Genomic DNA, 13,181 nt, shown 5'->3' on the forward strand with positions numbered 1-13,181 from the left:
GTCTCGAACTCACAGAGATCCGCCTGCCTCTGCCTCCTGAGTGCTGGGATTAAAGGCGTGCGCCACCACCGCCCGGCTCTGCCTTCCATTTTAAAACAGGGTTTTTCACACCAGCCTGTCTGGAATGTACGGCAGTTCCTGCCTCAGTGCTGTGAACTGTCACACCTGGTCTGAATTTTTGGTGTTTGTTTTTGATGGGGTATTGCTATGTAGTCCTGGTTGGCCTGGAACTCCTTGATATATCGACCAGAATGATGCCAAATTCAGAGCAATCCTCCTGCCTCTGCCTTCCAAGTGCTGGGATTACAGGTGTACCACCAAGCCTGGCAACATTTTGGTTTGACTTCTCAGACAGCCCAGACAGGTTTTCTGCTTGTGGCAGGCCTCCTTCCTTGACTTCCCTGATACATTGCTTTCTTCCCTGATTTTGTGGCCAAGGGTGTATTTGGCCAAAGGCGGGAACTCAGATCACCACAGAGTCACGCCAGAATTCTGGCCTGCAGACATACACACAGACAGAATATTGTATACATAATAAATAAATAAATATTAAAAAAAAACAAAAAGAAGAACAAGAGGATGCCACCAACAAAGCACAGAAGCAGTGGTTGCACATCTTTAATCCCAGCACTCTGGAGGCAGAGGCAAGAGGATCTCTGTGAGTTCCAGGACAGCCAGAGCTACATAGTGAGACTTTGTCTCAAAGCAAAACAACAAAGAAAAGAAAAACAAAGGGTGGAATATCAAAGAGGTGGGAGGTTAGTGGGGAAAAAAAAGAAGTCCTGGATTTGAAAGGGGGCAAGGAAGGGGCACATGGGGGGGTTGCGAGGGAAGAAAGAGAAGGGGGAATTATATATCACAGTCTCAACAAATAAAAAGGGAAAGGAGATGGTGATTTTTTTTCTTTTAAACAGGGTCTCATTAAGTAATCCTGGATAATATATAGACCAGGCTGGTCTCAGACTCGTGGGGATCCTCCTGCCTCATTCTCCCAAGGATTACAGGTGTTCGCAACAACATCCTGCTTATGTCCTTTTCCATGGACATCAAAGGACGTACACTTTGCCAATGAGATCCACCTGTGTCCCGCTCCAGCACTCAGGTGACAGAGGCAGGCAGCTCATGACCCTGTTGTCAGCCTGCAGTACTTAGTGAAATCCTGTCTACAAAATCCCCACCCACCTGCCCAACTGAGGAGTCTGACTGTGAGGGTCCGTAACTGAAATTCCAGTTGTGGAGGGCAAAGAGCTGTGAGCTACAGGCCATCCAAGGCTTCAGCCCCTTCCAGCTGCAAAACAAACAAACAAGATTAAGGGAGGTGCATGGGGGCATAGAGTCCGATCCCTGTTTATTTTAGAGCCACGGACTCACGCATCTGAGACTGTCCTGGAACTCAACACGTACCCTCGGCTGAGCCTTGAACTCCTGATCCTGCCTGTACCTCCCAAATGCTGGGATAATGGGTGTTTGTCACCAGGCATGACCAGATCCAGGTTTATGTCTTGACTTTGCCAACTAGCTGAGTAACACTGAAGCTATCCGTCTGAGGGACATAAATGGCCGCACTACCAGAGGAAAGGAGGGCTGTGACAAGGGAAATGCACCGTAGTAGGGACGAGAGAGGGTTTGATGACCTAACGCCTACACATGGCTGGCCTTGCTGGCCCTAAGGAATTAGCTTTCGGGGACAGAGAAACACAAACAATTGTAAAGAGACACTCCCACTGTTTTTGTTTTTAACAAGAGTTTATTATGACGTACAAAAGACTCATTCTGACTATAGGTAGCACGGTGAAGGATGCTGCAGCAGGGAACCCAGGCACTTACAAAGTAAGGAATGCAGCTTTGCCACCATCTCTCTCACGGGGTCCCACTATGTCACCCTGGCTGCCTCAAAACGCAGAAACATCTGCCTTCCTCCTGAGTGCAGGGATTAAAGGCATATATGACCCTGTCTGGCTTTGCCGGGTTTCTTTCTTTCTTTTTTTTTTTTTCTGTGTCTGTGTGTTTTAGGTTTTTGAGACAGGCTTTTTCTGTGTAGGCCTGGCTATCCCAGAACTCACTTTGTAGACCATCTGGCCTTGAACTCACATAGATCCACCAGCCTCTGCCTCCGGAGTGCTAGGATTAAAGGCGTACGCCACCCAGCCCAGCTTCTGCTGGAATCTTAACTTCACCTGTCAGCCAGGGCCTTTTTCTCATGACTTCTGATTTTAGCTCCCTGAGTTTCCTTGTTCCTCTGTGCATCTTCCACGTCTAGTCCCTTGGCTTTGTTCAAGTCCCCTTCATGGCATCCTCCCTCAACAGGACTGCTCTTCTGACACCCCGGGTAGCAACAGTCACAGTATGCCTCAGGTTCATTAACCAAGTCCTACCACAAGCCGACCTTAGAGTAGTGGCAGCTGCTCCCGGGCTCCCTGGCAATGGCTGAGGCTTAAGGATGTCCAGAAGCCTCTGAGGTCCTTGCCCAGGCCATGCCTAAGGGATGGAGCTGTGCTTTCATGTTAACAATGTACAGAAGAAGCAGTGACAACTTATTATCACAGCCCAGCTGCGGCACTTCCTGTCAAACAGTCCTACTGAACACCACGAAAAGCAATCCCAGCGCTCAGACACCTTGCCTTCCAGACCTCTAGGAGGGATGCCCCCCAGAGCTGGGGAAGCAGAGGTAAGGCTGCTGAAGCAGCACAACTACACATCTTCGGAAGAGTCTCAGGGTTATTGTGGAGGGGAGGACTGCGCCGCCACCAGGCAGATGCTGTAGGAGGAACCCTATTGGCATGCCCTTCCTCAGGATAGAGTTTCACATAGTGGGCTGAAGCAGACAGCTCTCAGCCTCTACAGGGAACAAAGATGTTTAGAACTGGAGTCAGGAGTGAAGGGAAAAGGAGAGGGGAAAAGGAAAAGGAAAAGGTTAGGTTAGATCTGAAGTAACCGGAAGGGAGGGCTACGGGACTTGGGTATGGCTCAGTATCATGTGGTTGCCTACCACATGTGAGACTCTGGGTTTGGTAAGACCCAGGATTGCAAAGGGTGGGGGGTAGACAAAATTCCGTCCATCTCTGTGCTCCCCACAAAGACCCAGTTATGGCTCACACCAGTTTAGCCTTACCGATCATCAGACCACTAAAATCCTCCCATACTGGAGAAATACTGCTTTGGACCCTTTAATAATCTCCCAAATGTCCTGCTTGCCCTCAGGACTCCTGGGTCTTCCAGCATGGCAGGCAGCCTTCGGATCCTAGTACGACTACAGCCAGTGTCTCTTCTGACTCCTTGGCACAGCTTCCAAGCCATCTTATGCTTTTCCCTCCTACTCCAAAGTTCATGGCTAATGCAGCTTCGAAGGCCTCATTTGCCACTGTTGGAAGCAACGTCCTGGTGCGTGCGAGGGGCGGGGCAAAACGGGAACGTGGCTCCTAGTCATCAGAAGGAATCAAGGGTTCATCCACATGAAAATGGCTTTGGCAGGACATGTAGGCTTCGTCTGCGATGTTCTGGCCAGCCAACAGTGGGTCCCCGTGGGGCATGATGTTACGAATGTCTATGCTGTTTCTGAAGACTAGACCACACAGAGAAAAATGTCAGGCCCTGACCCAAGTTAGAAGCTCCCGACTAGCAGGAAAGGCACACTCTGGGGCTGAAGGGGCTCCTGAGAAATGGAAGAAGGGGACCGGACACAGGAGGACTTGGAGCTCACCTTTTGGTAACGGGTCAGAGAGCAAGGTGTCCCCTTTTCCCCAGCCCAGCCGGATCACTTACTTTCCATCTCCTCCATGTTCAGCTGCTGCAGATCATGAGGTAAATCTGACTCTGGCAAGAGCTGTGCTACAAGTCTTGGGTCTGTCTCCAGACTTGGCGGTGGGGTCACACACGGTGTGGGGTTTAGTTCCAGCCCTGTCTCCAGCAGCATCGGTAACTCCAGGTCTTGCTCTAACTCCATGGTTGCCATGGTTGCATTTAGCTCTAATGGCTCCAGTTCTGGCTCCTGTTGAAGCTCCGGAGGTTGCTGCAGCTCGTCCGCCTGTCTAGGTTTACAAGGACAGACAGTGGAACGAGACTCTGTGAGTGGCAAAGCAAAAGTGTTTCCAGTCTAAGAAGATGGCGGGGAGCTATGCGTGCTTGTGCACACCTTAAATCCAGCGCTCAGGAGGTGGAGGCAGTTGGATCTCTGTGTCTTTGAGCCTAGTCTGGTCTACAGAGTGAGACCCCCTGCCTGGGGGGTGAGGTGGGGGAACAAAAGGGCTAAAGACCCTGGGCTTTATCATCAAGATTTTAGGATTTTTGTTATTGTTCTTTTTTGAGACAGGGTCTCAACGTCACCCAGGTTGGCCTTCAAATCGCTACATAGTCAAGGCTAGACCTCCTACCCTCTACTCCAAGGGCTGGAGTCATAGCCACGTACTACACATCTGGCCTTGAGATCAGATTTGTTAGAGTGAATTCTCTCATTTACTAGTTGGATAAACATCAGATTATCATTTCCAGCTTTTAAACTTTATTTTTATTTTCTGTGCACAAGCATTCTGCCCGTGTGTATGTATGCCCACATATATGTCTGCCGTGTGTATGTCTGCCCGTGTGCATGTCTGCCCATGTGTATGTCTGTCTATGCACCACAAGCATGCCTGGTATGTGTGGAGGCCAGAAGAGCGCATCTGATCCCCTGGAACTGGAATTATGAATGGCTGTGCGCCACCAAGTGGGCACTGGGGACTGAGCCCAGGTCCTTGGCAAGAGCAATCAACTGTTCTTAACTGCTGAACCATCTCTCTAGGCTCAGACCATCACTTAAACGGGAATGATGGTGCTTAAAAACTCTACAGAGGCAACAGGATGGTCAAAAGAAGAATTCTGGATGTCACTTGAAATGATTTACAATTTAATACAATTTCTACCAAAGGGCACTCTTCCCAGAAATAAAAGAAACAAACTTTATATGCACTCTCAAAAGACCCCTAATTAGCCGGGTGGTGGTGGTGCACGCCTTTAATCCCAGCACTCGAGAGGCAGAGGCAGGTGAATCCCTGTGAATGTGAGGCCAGCCTGGTCTACAAGAGCTAGTTTCAGGACAGCTAGGACTGTTACACAGAGAAACCCTGTCTCGAAAAACCAAAAACCAAAAACAAACAAATGAAACAAAACCCTCAAAAAAAGACCCCTAATTGTAGAACAACTGGAGATTGGGGTATGGTGGTACACAACTGAAATTCCAGCCCTTGAGAGGGAAAGGCAGGAGAATCAGAGGTTCAAAGCCAGCTACAGCTATATAGTGTATCTGAGGTGCATGAGATTCAAAGACAATTAACATAATAAAATAATACTAAGATTATAGTAACCAAACAGAATTTTACCAACATAAAGTCAGACATATGGGCCAATGAAACAGAATATAGACCCAGAAATAAATTCATAAACCTAGAGCCAACTAATTTTACAAAGATGATAAAAATATATAGTGAGAGAAAGCGCAGTCTTTTCAATAAGCTGGACATCCATCTGCAAAAGAATGAATCTAGATTTGAATCTTCCACCACATACAAAAACCATGGAGCCGGCAAGATGGCTCAGCAGGTAAAGGTGTCTACCATCAAACTTAACGCTGGAGTCCAATCTGTGACCCGCACATGGTAGAAAGAGGGAATCAACTCTTGGAAATTGTCCACTGACCTCTACACATGTGTTGTGGCATGCACATGTGCACACATACATACACATATAAAAAATAAATGCAATCTAAAAACCAACACGGGGGCTCGAGGAAAGCCCAGCAGTTAAGAGTGGACATAGCCAAGAGACTGTCCCAGTGACAGCGGGAATGCAGAGTCCTAAGTTCAGGTCCCAGCACCCAGGTAAGGTGGCTCACGGCTGCCTGTGCCCAAGTGCAGAACTTTGGCTTTCCAGAGTGGGGGACTTCAGCCTCCACAGGCACCCACACTCATGTGTATACACCCATACGCACACATATACACAATTAAAAATGATAAATCTTAAGCAGGGCATGGTGGTAATCTCAGCACACAGGAAGCAGGAGTGGGCAGATCTTTGTGCATTTAAGATCAGACTGGTCTACACGGTGAGTTCCTGGCAAGCCAAGGCTGAGACCCTGTCTCAAAAAAAAAAGCTGGGCGGGCGGTGGTGGCGCACGCCTTTAATCCCAGCACTCGGGAGGCAGAGGCAGGCGGATCTCTGTGAGTTCGAGACCAGCCTGGCTACAAGAGCTAGTGCCAGGACAGGCTCCAAAGCTACAGAGAAACCCTGTCTCGAAAAAAAAAATCAACACAAAAGAGATCAAAGACCTAAATACAAAACTTGAAATTATAACATTATATAAAAGAAAAACCTCAGGGCTGGAGAGATGGCTCAGTGGTTAAGAGAGAGTACTGTTCTTGCAGAGGACCGGAGTTCAATTCTCACAACTCACAAAGGCCTCTAAGTCCAGATCCGAGGGCTAGGAAACCCTCTCTGCACGCCACCCCCACAGACGTATATATGATTAAAAATAAAATGAATCTTAAAAGGAAAAGAAAAACTTTGAAACACTGGTAGAGAGACAATAACGCGGCCCTGAAAGCACATAAAACAAAAGCAAAAACAGACCGGAGGCAATTAAACCTAACTAAGAATGCCCACAGCAAAAGCAGCCATCAGCAGAGTTAGCAGATGGCGCACGGAGTAGGAAATACCGCTTACACACTATTCATCAAGAAGAAGTTTGTATCCAGGAGCTACAGGGAAACAAAAAACTCAAGAGGAAAAAAGCAGGGAAGGGACTGGAAAGGTGGCTCAGTGGTTAAGAGCATTTGCTCTTGCAGAGGACTGAGGTTCGGGTTCCAGCAACCGCACGGAGGCTGTCACTTCAGCTCCAGGGGACCTGATGTCTCCTCTTTGGGCCTCGAAGAACAGGGAACACATATGATGTGCAGGCAGGCATGTAGGCAAGACACTCACACATGTAAGGAAAAATGAACATATCCTTAAAAAGCAAATGATCTCACAAAGGTTTATTCTTTTTCTCTAAGACAGGGTCTCATCATGTTATCTAGACTGGTGCTCGATCCTGTCTCATTCTCCCATGTGCTGGGACTGCAGGCACACCTGGCTTGGGCTGAAAATCTGTGTAGACATTTCTCAAAAAAAAAAAAAAGATATGCAAACGGCGACATACGTGGAAAAGTGTTTAATCACCAAGAAAATGCCAATCAAATCAGTGGGATCACATCTCGTTGCTAGAGTAGCTAATTGAGAGAATCCAAAGTGCCAGGTGGGACTGCTTATACCTATAAAAACCCCAGCACTCAGGAGGCCAGGGCAGGAAGAAGGTTACATGTTCAAGGCCAGAATGGACTTCATAATGAGCTTCCGACAGGCCTGGGCAACAGAGTGTGATCCTATTTCAGAAAACAACCAGATAATCAACCAACCAACTAACCACCCAAACAAACAAACAAAAGACGCAAAATAGAAATGGGGGATGTAATCCCGGCACTTGGAAAGCAGAGGCAGAGTGGTCAGGAGTTCAAGACCAGCCTCAGCTACATGAGACCTTGCCTCAAACAAAGGGGAAGGGCTAGAAAGATGGCTCCGCGGTTAAGAGCATATTACTGCTCTTGCAGAGGTCCTAGGTTTGATTGCCAGTGCCACATGGCAGCTCCCAACCACTGCAACCCCGGTGCCAGGGGATCTGACACTGTCTTCTGGCCTCCACAGGCAACAGACACAAAAGCAGTACACAGACATACCTGCAGGCCAAACACCCACACATATAAAACAAAATAATAAATGCCAATTATCCCGAGTTGGTTAATATAATATAGGCATCTATCAAATTATCACACTGTACCCCGTAAATACATACAAATACTATATGCCAGCTATAAACTAAAGAAGAAAAAAAAAAGCCAGGCACAGTTCTTGTGCCTTTAACCCCTGCACCTGGGAAGCAGAGACAGGAGGATCTCTGCGAGTTCAAGGCCAGCCTGGTCTACACAGCAGATTCCAGGCCAGCAGCATTTTGTCTTAAACAACAACAACAACAGCAACAACAAACAAGCCAAGAGTTGGTCAATCAGCAAAGGAAAGAAGGCTCTGACAGACCTGACTCGCTCAGAATGCTGCTTCACTACACTGAAATATCAGCACCCCTCAAGGACAGAATGGGAAGAGTCAACAGCATAAGAAAATACACAAAAACACTCAGCCCAGTTCCCAGAAATGACACACTTTTAGCTCTTGCTCCAGTGGGGCCTCATAAGGGTTAAACAACAAAAGTCTCCGGAGCATCCCATCCTGGGCCTGGCACCAGTAGGGGTGCCATGAGTGGTTGCAATCATGACTATGGGGGAATTGGTCTGGAGACGGCAGGAAACCATGAGAGAGAGGAGCGAAGCTGGCGAGTGGGGGTCTGCAGGGAGAGGAGGCGGCGGGAGCGGAACTGGGCAGCTGCAGGCTGCAGAGGTTTGAGAGAAGCCTTTGTACCTCACCTGTTAGAGATGACGATGAGCCTGTGCTTCAGATATTTCCTCCGTTCTTCAAAATCAACTGTGGGGACAGACAGAAGGTGGGAGAGACACACAGGTCCTGACGAGTGGACCTCCCTAGAGCACGAGCACGGGCAAACGCGCTGTGTGCGGAAGGATCTGCCAATATCTGAGACCCCTTTCATTCGAGGAAGGATGTATGTCAGTGATTCCCAAGCCTTTTCCCACCTTTTTCCTGGTAGTAGCACCCAAAAGCTTCGTCCCGAGGGATTCTGGGATAGAGGAATTGCAGCGGGTTCTCAGGGATATTCTCGTCCGCAAGAACCTGGTAGTGGCGGATGATTTCTGTCAGCGGGAGTGACTGCAGCACTTCCTTGGTGTAGGGCTGCACTGAGTAGATGACCACTTTATCTGCAGGACAGACAGGTGCCGAACAAGTGGGCTCCAGAGGTGAGACCAGTCCCCAAGTTCCCCGCCCCTAGCTGCCCAGCACCAAAGTTACTGCACGGATCCAGGCAGAAACCAAGGGTAGGCAAAGGGTCAGAAGGGATTGGCGGGGTGGGGTGCCTGGCAGAAAGCAGAGACTGTAGGAACGGCAAAGGAGGGCGGTGTGAGGGTGAGGGTGCGGGGTGGGGGGAGCCGGGCCCGACCATCACCCTGGTGTTCCACCCAAGAGCAAGTAACGCCCCCAGAAAGCAGAGACCGCGGGAATGGCCGGGGTGAGGGGTGTGGGCCGGGTGAGGGGGGCGGGATGGGACCGACCATCATCCTGGTGTTCCACCCACGAGCAAGTGATGCCGCCTTCGGTAGTTTCGCTGAAGCGCAGCAGGAAGGTGCCAGAAACCATCTTCTTCAGCAGCCGGCGTTCCTGGCTCCGGCTCACAAAGCCCATGATGCGCCTGGAGCAGACGAAGCCACGATGTGATAGATCCCAGGGTCCCAGTCCCATCTACATGGAAGTGGGGGCTTTGGCCCCGTTTTTGTCGTTTACACACTTTTCCATTTTGATCAAATCACGTAACTTTAGTGACAATGCTCCTGCCCCCAAGGTTTGAAGAGGCGCGAGGATTCAGTCAGACATTGGTGAAGCACAAGGCGCCTCAGCAGCTACAGGTAGCTGCCACCGAGCCTGACCATCCGGGCTGGTGGAAGGAGAGAACCCACTCCTGTAAGCTATCCCCTGACAACACACACACACACACACACACACACACACACACACTACATAAAAATATAGCAAGGCAGGCCACGGAATCCAATGTCTTTAATGCCAGCTCTTGGGAGGCAGAGGCAGGTGGATCTGTGAGTTCAAGGCCAACGTGGTCTACACAGCCAGTTCCAGGACAGCCATCCAGAGCTACACAACAGAGAGACCCTCTCTGCTTGCCTGCCTGTCCGTCTCTGTGTGTAAAAAGTAACAAAGGCCAGGTGATGGGCAGTTGCATAGGCCTGGGCCATTCCCAACTCTGTCCATTGAGCAAATTCCTCATTTCTCCAGGACTGGGTTTCCTCATGGGACGGAAGGTGGAACTATCCACCGTCCAGCGCGGTTTTAAGGACTATATGAACAAATTCACGAGCGCACCCAGCAGGCTCTGCAAAGACACTGGACAAGTAAGGGCCACCATTCCTATTTCTAACCAGACTTTCCATTAGCTTGTAGTTTCTCCCTTGTGTCACAGGGGGGCTCACGAAGTCTACGCCTGAGACCAGTGGGCGCAAACATGGGACAGGGAGGCTTTCTGTGAAAGGCCTTACCCGTCATTCCAGAGACCCTTCAGGTGGTCATGGACCAGGTCCAGAATTTTGTCCAGCCATATCCAGAAAGGGATCTTGCCAGGGGGGCTCTCTCGCTGAAGGAGGAATGGAAAGGCAGGAAGAGATGTGGAGCTGCCCTTAGAGAGAAGGATGGGGGCAGGGCCAGGATTTGAACTGGGGACAGAGGGACCGGCTGCAGGGAGTTACCTTACTGAAGTCCACCCAGGACAACAGTGCCTCCTCCACCTTGCAGTTCTTTCCTGTGGGATTGAAGAAGCCTCAGGGCCGGGCCGAGGGCCTGGGGTAGGACACAGGGTAGGAGCAGGCCAGGGTAGACAGAGGCTGAGAGACAAGAGAACTGTACCGAATAGCTTGTTCCTCAGCATGCTCAGCTGCTCAGAACCGAGGCCTCGGCCAATGTAGGAGGAGAACTGCCAGCTGAGGACAGGCTCCAGCAAGCTCCAGGGGGCTTTTGGGGGCTGGCAGAAGAACTGGAGGTTCTGGGGGAGAAGAGGGAGGTGAGCCAGTTCAGAAGCAGGCCTTCCCCCACCCCCCACACCCCTCTTCTCCTCACCCAGGCACCTCCTGTTCCTACCTGGGGGTTTGAGCTGAGCATGTTGAACCAGAGAACTGAGGCCCAAGCAACGGAGAGCTGGTTCATGTTGGAAATGACCACCACAGGAAGTGTGTCCGTCTGGAAGAACTCAGCAGTCAGGGTGGTGGCAGAAGTCTGCCTCGGGGCCTGGGTGACATCCCACTCCAGGTCTCTTCTGTTTGTGCCCTCCGTGTGTCTTCTTCTAAATTGTTTTTCTGCTTGTTTGGTTTTGGTTTTTCCGGACAGGGTTTCTCTATGCAGCTCTGGCTGCCCTGAAACCCACTCTGTAGATCAGTCTCGAACTCTCAGAGACCCGCCCGCCTCTGCCTCCCCAGTGTTGGGATTAGAGGCGTGCGCCAGCATGGCCCTAACTATTCTACACCTGCTGCCTGCTTTTCCTCACTCACCTGCAGCTCCATCTTCAGACCCTGGTATACATATTGCACCACGAAGTTAATGATGTGTAACTCCTCCGTCACAGCCAGCGGCCCCTGGAGAGTCACAGTGGTCAGAGGGCCCTCTGCTGAGTCACCGGTCCCAGCTCGCAGCTCTGCTGAGTCACCGGTCCCAGCTCGCAGCTCTGCTGAGTCCCCACTCACCTTATTGTTACCCTTTCCTGAACCTGAACGCTGCTCCACCAGTGTCTGTAAATGGAGGAGAAACACACTGCCAGGGAGGGACCCGGAGGCCGAGGCTGGAAAGACCCTAACTCCTGCTCCTTTGGATTAGCTGACAATTCTATTAACCATTCTTACCAAGAAGCCGAAGTCCCAAATTAAGCCTTGTCTCTGGCCCTCCTCAGGGGTCAAGGTTTTTTGGTTTGAGGTCAGAATGTTGAACTTCCGGAAGCTGTTCCAGGGAAAAGATATATGGAGTCAGAGTAAGGTTAGTGTCGTCTGTCTGTCTGTCTGTTTCTCGCTCTCTGTGATAAGGTTTCACTATGCAGCCCAGGCTGGCATTGCATTTTCAGAGATTCTCTTGCCCCAGCCTCCCAGGTACTGAAATTTTTAGTTGTGTTCCACCATTCCATGCTCGGAATTAGTTTTAAGAACCAGCAGGGGGCTGGAGAGATGGCTCAGAGGTTAAGAACACTGACTGTTCTTCCAGAGGTCGTGAGTTCAATTCCCAGCAACCACATGGTGGCTCACAGCCAGCTATAATGAGATCTGGTACCCTCTTCTGTCCTGTAGGCAGACATGGAAACTAACACTGTATACATAATAAATAAATAAAAAAAAGGCAAAGAGAGATAGCTCTGCCAGTACTTGCCTTTAAATGTAAGATCCTGTTTCATCCCCAGAACCCATGTCAAAAAACCAGGCATGATAACTCAAATTTGTAATCCCAGCACCAGGGAGTACATACAGGCAGATCACTGGGCCTAGCCAGTCAGCCAGCCTACTTACTTGGCAAATTCCAGTAAAGAAAGACCCTGTCTCAAAAGACAAGATGGGAGCCAGTGTGATGGTCGATGGGGAAAAGCACTTGTCACCAAGACTGCTGGCCTGAGTTTGACCCATCATGGAAGGAGAGAATCACCTCTGCTAATTTATCCTCTGGCCTCCACATGTGTTCTGTTATACATACGTGTCCATACAATACATGCACACAATAAATAAGCAAATGATTTTTTTTTGAGACTTAGTAATTCTGCACAGCCCTAGATGTCCTGGAACCCACGGTATAGACCAGGCTGGTCTTGAACTCACAGAGATCTTCCTGCTTCTTCCTCCCCAGTGCTAGGATTTAGACTTGCACTACCATGCCTGGCTCTGAATTAATTTTTAGTTAATTAATTTTTATTTTACGTGCATTGGTGTTTTGCCTACACATTTGTCTATGTGAGGGTATTGGGTACCCTAAAAGTGGAATTACAGACAGTTATGAGTCTGCCTGTGGGTACTGGGAATTGAACCCTGGTTCTCTGGAAGAGCACTCAGTGCTCTTAACTGCTGATCCTCCTCTCCAGCCCCCCGACTTAATTCTTTTTTTTTAATATTTATTTATTTATTATGTATACAATATCCTGTCTGTGCAGATGGTTGTGAGCCACCATGTGGTTGCTGGGAATTGAACTCAGGACCTTTGGAAGAGCAGGTAATGCTCTTAACCTCTGAGCCATCTCCCCAGCCCTTAATTCTGAAATTTAAAAACTAGTGGACGGGCAAGGACAGTTCTCTGAGTTCAAGGCCAGCCTGGTCTGCCCAGTGAGCACCAGGACAGCCAGGGCTACACAGAGAAACCCTGTCTCAAAAAAAAACAAAATAAAAGAGTCTTTTTTTTTTTTTTTTGGTTTTTTCGAGACAGGGTTTCTCTGTGGCTTTGGAGCCTGTCCTGGAACTAGCTCT

At 49.5% G+C, this 13,181-nt stretch overlaps 1 protein-coding gene across 1 annotated transcript in view; it reads right to left on the bottom strand.

Annotated features, from left to right (window-relative positions):
• Positions 1-1,990: 1,990 nt before the first annotated feature.
• The window catches only part of Stat2 (signal transducer and activator of transcription 2), a 22,405-nt gene continuing 11,214 nt past the window's right edge, over positions 1,991-13,181 (bottom strand). Inside the window, exons 13-24 of the mRNA XM_005371199.3 lie at positions 11,589-11,682; positions 11,433-11,477; positions 11,241-11,324; positions 10,834-10,932; positions 10,603-10,738; positions 10,446-10,498; positions 10,239-10,333; positions 9,243-9,379; positions 8,709-8,891; positions 8,484-8,541; positions 3,763-4,028; positions 1,991-3,562 (exon numbers count right to left, since the gene is read on the bottom strand). Coding sequence (XP_005371256.1) covers positions 3,420-3,562; positions 3,763-4,028; positions 8,484-8,541; positions 8,709-8,891; positions 9,243-9,379; positions 10,239-10,333; positions 10,446-10,498; positions 10,603-10,738; positions 10,834-10,932; positions 11,241-11,324; positions 11,433-11,477; positions 11,589-11,682 — 1,393 coding nt within the window. The 3' untranslated portion in view covers positions 1,991-3,419. The remainder of the gene's footprint in view (positions 3,563-3,762; positions 4,029-8,483; positions 8,542-8,708; positions 8,892-9,242; positions 9,380-10,238; positions 10,334-10,445; positions 10,499-10,602; positions 10,739-10,833; positions 10,933-11,240; positions 11,325-11,432; positions 11,478-11,588; positions 11,683-13,181) is intronic.

This window comes from Microtus ochrogaster, unplaced genomic scaffold, assembly GCF_000317375.1.
Source record: "Microtus ochrogaster isolate Prairie Vole_2 unplaced genomic scaffold, MicOch1.0 UNK99, whole genome shotgun sequence".
In the NCBI taxonomy this organism is placed as follows: domain Eukaryota; kingdom Metazoa; phylum Chordata; class Mammalia; order Rodentia; family Cricetidae; genus Microtus; species Microtus ochrogaster.